This window comes from Silurus aristotelis (genome assembly GCF_946808225.1).
Source record: "Silurus aristotelis genome assembly, chromosome: 6".
Classification (NCBI taxonomy): Eukaryota; Metazoa; Chordata; class Actinopteri; order Siluriformes; family Siluridae; genus Silurus; species Silurus aristotelis.
In genome coordinates this window covers 17,793,160-17,800,294 of record NC_139579.1, presented here as the reverse complement: position 1 = coordinate 17,800,294, position 7,135 = coordinate 17,793,160, and the positions used below count along the sequence as shown (strand labels likewise).

Genomic DNA, 7,135 nt, shown 5'->3' with positions numbered 1-7,135 from the left:
TCTCGATTAGAATGGATTAGCTTAATCGACACTGTTATCTTACTTGTCTAGCTAGCTATTCAACTTGCACCTGTCTGGTCTCAATAAAGATAATAGCAAATTCAACATTTAGATGGTAGTGTTATGTCAGAGAGTCTGATCAAGTAAGGAGGTTTGGTGTTGGACCTTTTGCTATTCATCATTGTTGGGTGCTCTCTTTTTGACAATCTGTTCTCTCATTGAAAATGTGTTAGTTTCTTTTATTTCATCTAAGTCTTATTGACTTTCAACTTCCTATTATACGTTTGGTCTCAAGTGTCAAGCGTGATAGCGTCTCAACTCAATTTGTTTGAGGCTATGAGGCATTATTAAAGGTTTTCCTGCCCCACCAAAATCTGTGGTCATGAGCCACTCCTGCTTTTCTGCAGTACTAGTAGTTCAGTGTGTCATTTCTTTCACATATTAAAAATAAATAAATAAAACGCAGAAAAAAATATCACAAACAACTACCCCAAAATATATTGAAATATAGCAGATTTAAAATGCTGCTTAATGCAGTTGCAGAAAAGTTCCAGCTAATAGTAAGAAGCTAAATAAAATAAAGTAAAGGAAGGACTCAAGGTTATTGGGAGAGGCACATACTTTAATGCACATGCATGCACATACTAAGAGGCCTACCTTAAGAAATGTATTTAAGATTTCAAAATGTGTAGATATTGTATGGTAACACACACTGAACGAATATTTTTCCAATGTCTCTGCATCAAAGAAAACATTAAATATTATGAAATATAAAATACAGTATACCTGATCTATAAACTTATAGTAAATATTAGAGATTTGTGCGCTCAGAATACAATGCATACATTTCAAACATGCATTAAAAGGTAGTACGTACTAGAATGTAAACATATTGCAACTGAGAAAACATCTATTTTCCTTCTGCTAAGTTAAAGAACTTCAAGAAGAAATTCACGTACCTTAAGGAAAGTCTGTAGGCTTAGTCAGCTGACTTGGTCTGACTTTTTAAAGGCTAATTCCTCCCTTAAAACTAAAGGTCCCTGAGAGTTACTCATCATTGAAACAGATAGAAAAGCGTTCAAACAATGACAAATTCAAGCATGTATCCTAAAAAAAGGCATAAGTAAAGTATACACACAGATGGAATGAAGACAAATAAACACAGAAATAACACACTTTGGCAAACGGGCAAACCCGAATAAATAACTTCACAGTTCCACCTTGGTTTGCTGCAGTTTGACCACAAGGGCAATTGTGCTATTGTCATTGGTTGTTGTTGCTTTGCCAGGGTCAGTGTTGTAGCTGCTCCCGCATTTGGAGCAGCAGCAGAAAACATGGGTACAAGCCTCTACAGCTTGTTGGATGCTGTTCTGGACGCTTTCACTGACAAAGCAATAAAGTGCTGGATCAGCCACGCAATTGAAACTAGTGAGCAGGAGCGAGAAGTGGTAATAGGAGAAAATCTTCACGACAAAAGAGCAATCGGTTTCCATGACTGTCCGCACCAGCAGAAAGATGTGGTATGGTGAAAAGCACACCAGGAAGATGATGATGGTGATGGTGACCAGGCTTCTGATGCGTTTTTTCTGGGCCGTCTGCGTCCCTGCACTCTTGCCGACAGCCCGTAGGACCCGGAAGTACGAGACGGAAAGGATTAATAATGGAAACAGAAAGCCGACAAGAAAACGGTAGTAGTTTATTGGCTTCTCCCATTCCTGCATGGGGTAGTGCTCGAAGCACACCGACTGGTTGGTCGTGTCTAGGCTTAGCTCCTTGTGCTGGAAAATGAAAATACCTACAGCAAGTTCCTTAAACCACACTACAGCACTAACCAATGCTGCTGCTTTCATGGTGCGGAGTGCAGAGAAGCGGAGGGGGTAGACCACAGCCAGGTAACGGTCTATCGAGATACAGCACAGAAAGCCGATGCTGATATATATGTTGTCATAGAGCAGGAAGCCACAGATTTTGCAGGCCCACTCACTATATATCCAGTTATCTCCATTAAAGATGTACTGCAGCCAGACAGGCAGAGAGGCCAGGTACAGAAGATCAGACACAGTCAGGTTAAGAAGGTAGACCCCAAGTTCATTGCGAGCCCTCAGCTGCAGCCAGGCATGGTAAAGTGAGTAGGCATTGATAGGAAATCCTACCAATAAGACCAGGATGTAGGTTCCAGAAAAGATGTTTTGGTGAATGTTGTGGTTAATTGTACAGTTGATCATTTGTTCAGACATATTCAGCACGAGTCTTTCTGATGGACCATGCACCCAAAGGCCCCTAGATTCATTCTCACACATATCCTTCCATGGAATCTGAAAAAAGAAATGAAAAAATGTAAGATAAAGTCACTTTCTACACAGTAGAAATACTTAGGTGCTTTGCAGAATATTAACAACGTTCTCATGCTAGTTCACTAGATCAGCAATTAGAGCACTATCGGTATAAAATCACAGCTGGAGAAGTTAGTACAGTATTATAAAATAAAATAGGAGCAGGAGAGAGAAAGGATTTTGTACTGTACTACATGTGTCATTTGTAAGTAGGTTTAATTATGTATTTCACATCGTTGCTTTTATAATTCTACATTTCTATTATTCTCTTTATGTTTTTCAGCAGATTCCTAAAGCCATCTCTAATTTGACATGTTTCTAAGCTCAGGTTCATATTAATATTAATTTCAATATCTCAGTAATATGTAAAGACCAATTCATTTTTAAAGCACTTGAGTTTGGTCAGGGGTTTAAAACATCGGATTGAGAATAAACAGCTTCATCTTATTGACTGCGCTAATAGATTGGGGAATAAGTAGTGGTCGCCCAGTGGTTAAGCTGGCGAACTTCTGATTGAAAGGTTGTGAGTTCAAATCCCAGCACTGCCAGTTTACCACTGCTGGGCCTGTAACCCTTAGCTACTCAGTAGGCTGCATGCCAAATGCCATCAATGCAAATATTGATGCATAAAAAATGCTTTTGGCTAAAGGTTTGTTGACACCTGACTGTAATATCTAAATGCAATTTAACATCCTATGCCAGATTTAGTCCTTCTTTACTATATAAAAACTTTTACTCTGCTGGGAAGACTTCCCATGACATTCTGGAGCATAGCTATAGAGATTTGCTCATTCAGCTTGGCTTGGGGGTGCAGTCATCAGTCCAGTTAATCGAAAAATAATGTTTGGTGGAGGTCAGGACTTGAGTTATTGAGAAGGTGCCGATAAACTGATGAAAAGCTAGTAAATGTGATCTATGTTTGTGACAACAGCTCATACCAAGGCAGCTCAAACCAGCTCCTGTTTCATTCACTATGAAGGTTTATGTGGATTTTTCAGAAGCATTACAGAGGCAGGGTGACACTGATGAGCAGTAGGAATCAGCTTATGTCTGCAATGAAAGTTTCCACACTGAAATGTAATTTCTTTCCTCAGAGGCAGATAACAAAATCCACTATTGTCTTTTGTGTTAACACATGGTCTTACTGGGCAAACATGTTAAACATGAATGGAAAGTAAACTTTCAAACAGGACAAACTGCATTTGTTCACAAGCTGCTCTTAATGAAACCGGTGTTGTGATCCGCAGAGGGGCTACAAGTTCTTCTATAAAAGCAGTACTAGAATCTAAAACCTTTCAGGCTGTTAAACACTACTCAAAGCACAAACACACCTTCCTAACAACAAAGTCATAGAAATGATTTTTTACTGGCGACTGAGAACTGACACCTCTGTGCTTCTTTAGTATAAAGCTCACACTTCTAAGAAACCAGGAGAGGTTTCTGCAAATATTTTAACACTTCATTTCACAGATTTTAATCCATTTTGTCACTACATTTTGTCTTTTAGCCACAAGAACGCATCCTTCCCAACGCAACCCATTCGAAGCTCCTAGCAACCACACAATTTTGTAGCTTTGCTTCCTTTCAGTAAACAAAGCAGGTTCTTGACCGTCATTGAAGAGTGAATTAAAAATAGGCACATATCTCCGACGCACACACAGGACCTCTCGTTCAAAAAAATACCCATGTCAATTTTACACTCGCTGAATGATGCAAATGTCAAAGAAAAGTCCTACATCGTTCATGATGCTCAGGATAGTATATTCAAATGTGATACTGGATGCGTAATTAAGGGGTAAAACGAGGAACGGGGAATCATTTTGTGGGTTATTGTCATCAGTCTGTGACTGCGAACTCTGAAGACTGGCACAGAACAGGAGATCGTAGGTGGCATTACTGACCGTACAGCGCAAGGGTACGGCCTGGATGCTGCCAAACCAACATTCCAGACACTGCAGAGCCACAAGGAAACGTGTGCATGCCGTGAGGTTTCTCTGAAGAAACTTGGAAGGAATAGATACACTTCAACCACCAATTCATCACAACTAGCCTACCTCACTCAGAGACGTATTCATATTGAGATCATCTTTATACCAGGCATTTAAGACATTAGAGAGAGGGATTAGTTCATTGATTTCGCTTGAGATCAGATGATTACTTAGAAATGAGCTCAAATTACTTTAAAGAGAAGGTTTTTCTTTCAGATTTAATCTGGTAACTGCTTTTTGTATGGAGCATGTTTTTTTTTTTTTTTTATAAGACTCTTTTATGACTCTTTATGCTGACTTTCTTGCGCAATCATTTCAGTGATCATCATGTTTTTTAATTTATATTTCATTTTAGGTTTTTTACTAATTGTATTTCACTACAACTACTAATTAAAATTAAAAATTACAAAATTATCCCAAGGTGCATTTCTATTTATTAAAGCACCTAAAAGTACGGTTGATAGATGATTCGTGTTTAAAAAAAAAAAATAATAATAAGGTCTACATTCTTTAGAAATTATTCTTTTTTTTTTTTTTTTATTATAAAATAGAAAAACTTGTCCATCAGCTCCTTTCTACACAAGTGCACTTGACTTCGAATTAGATCGCAGCCCAGTTTCGTTTCATTTCGCTTAATCAGTTTAAAAACACCTGCACTGATACAATGCAGTTCAGTTGAAAACCAAAACAATAATAAAATAATATGACCTATAAGGGAAATAGTACTTACTTTGATTTGCAATATTGTGGCTTCTCCTCGACGCTTCGAGTCGCGTTATAGGGATGCAGTCGGACGCGCTCAATACAAGCCGCTGTGTGGAAGAGCACCTTAAGAGTAAACACACACTCACACACTGGCACATTACTGAAATGACCAGGACAGAGGAGAATAAAGCACGTGGTCGTTCTGGTAACGGAAAAGGCAGGTTGTAAAAAAAAAAAGAAAAAAAAAATGACAGCCAGCAGCAAAGCGGTTGATCGGTGTGTGTAATTCCGATAGAGTGATGAAAGTGGTTCCGTCCCTCCTACGCATGTTCATGCGCTCTCTTCAGCACGAACACATCTAAGCCGAACACACGCTTCAGAAAGTTGTCGAGGCAGCACACATTCTTCACATTTAACTACAATTCGTAATAAACGAAGCTCCAATTACTAACTCTTTTAACGCTTTTCAACGTCTAATAAACGTGACTTGAGGGGGCTTGTTGTAGCTTTGACACATATAGGAAAATAGTCTTTTCCGGTGTGCATCACCATGTGTCACGAACAGAGGCAACTCCTCTATAACATGTTTATTGCAACAATATAAAAAAGAGAAGGTTTTTGGAGTTTTTTTATACAACCCGGAAAAAACTTGAATGTTTTTGGATAAAAATAACATTATATAGCAAAGTTTTCAGACATCTAACCATCACTTTAAATCATAAATATTCTTTCAACAAACTGTAAACTAAGGGGACCAAGTAATCATGACCATGGAGAATGACAATGAAGGACAATTAATATATGAAGTGCTAACTTCAGAGTCTCTGAATAAATCTCACAAATTATTATTATTTTTTTGTGATCAGATGAGCAAATCCTTCCCTGAGGTATGAAGTTTATTACAGCAACAAAAGAGGAATTGATTTGGAGGCGTACCTGTTTACTACATAGATGATGTTGTGGTGTAGACACAGGTCATATACAGTAGTCATATTTAGGTCATATACAGTAGTTTATGAACTTTTCTCATTTCTAGTAACCATGCTTGGTTCTGAAGTATAATTTATGAATTACTGCTCAGAAATTTGAGAATGCAGACATTCTAAAAGCACCTAACATGTAAATAAAAGGTTAACAAAGATTTAGGTTCAGAAACAGCAACCAAATGATGTGAAATCTCTCTCTCTCTCTCTCACACACACACACACACACACACACCTTATAAACACTATATACTGCCAGCATGACAAACTAAACAACAATAATTCCCAGGTGATGAATATTTTTTTTTTTTTTTGCATAATGTGTAACGTTAATTCAGTGACACGTAACAAAATAATCCAAAACTAAATCTAAAACTAATAAAGATATTTAGTGTTATTTTCCAAACATTATGCAATGTTGAGCTTTTTCCACATTAAGAATTTGAAAATGTCCCTTGAAAAATAACCAAATAGTTACTAATGTGAAAAGTGATCGGTACTTTATTATGTACTTCACTTAATTCCAGGTAGCAGTATGTTGATATATTCTAATAAACTGCTTCAGTAGAGATACTATTTCTCTTAACAGAGGCACTACAACAAATTAAAAATGAGCAGGAGACAAATGTGCAAAATTGCATACATTAAAACCTTCAGGCAATTGTGTTCAAGTTTTTTAGTAATTTATCAATACCATGTACAATTACCTTATGTGCTTAGGTACGTCTGGATAAGAAAGCTCTACACAGCCCTGGTAAAATTGCAGATTTTTGTGAAGTAAAAAAATTCAAAACTTTTCCCACCTCTATTGATGATATAGAACACTAACAAAATCCCAGTGGAAAAATAGGTTTTAGGGGGAAAAGTATCACAATATACTCTTGCCCAAGCTTAAATAATTGGACATGTGACTGTGCTTTAACTAATTTACTAAATTATGTTCTTTCTGTACATAAATAATAATACCATACACTTTAACTGAAGTGATTCTGATTCAGAAATGATGGTCAGTTATTTCTTGACAGCTTCTTGGTTTCATCCATCTGCTGATGCCATGGGTTGGAAAGAGGTTGTGATGCATGTATGTATATTTCACTGTCAAGAGGTATAAGAAGAGGGACACAAA

At 37.4% G+C, this 7,135-nt stretch overlaps 1 protein-coding gene across 1 annotated transcript; it reads right to left on the bottom strand.

Annotated features, from left to right (window-relative positions):
* Window positions 1-601: 601 nt before the first annotated feature.
* On the bottom strand, window positions 602-5,556 carry gpr68 (G protein-coupled receptor 68). Its single transcript, XM_083543752.1, has 2 exons — window positions 5,052-5,556; window positions 602-2,315 (listed from the first exon to the last, which is right to left on the bottom strand). The coding sequence occupies exon 2, from the start codon at window positions 2,298-2,300 to the stop codon at window positions 1,209-1,211; it is 1,092 nt and encodes a 363-aa protein (XP_083399878.1). The 5' UTR covers window positions 2,301-2,315; window positions 5,052-5,556; the 3' UTR covers window positions 602-1,208.
* Window positions 5,557-7,135: the final 1,579 nt, after the last annotated feature.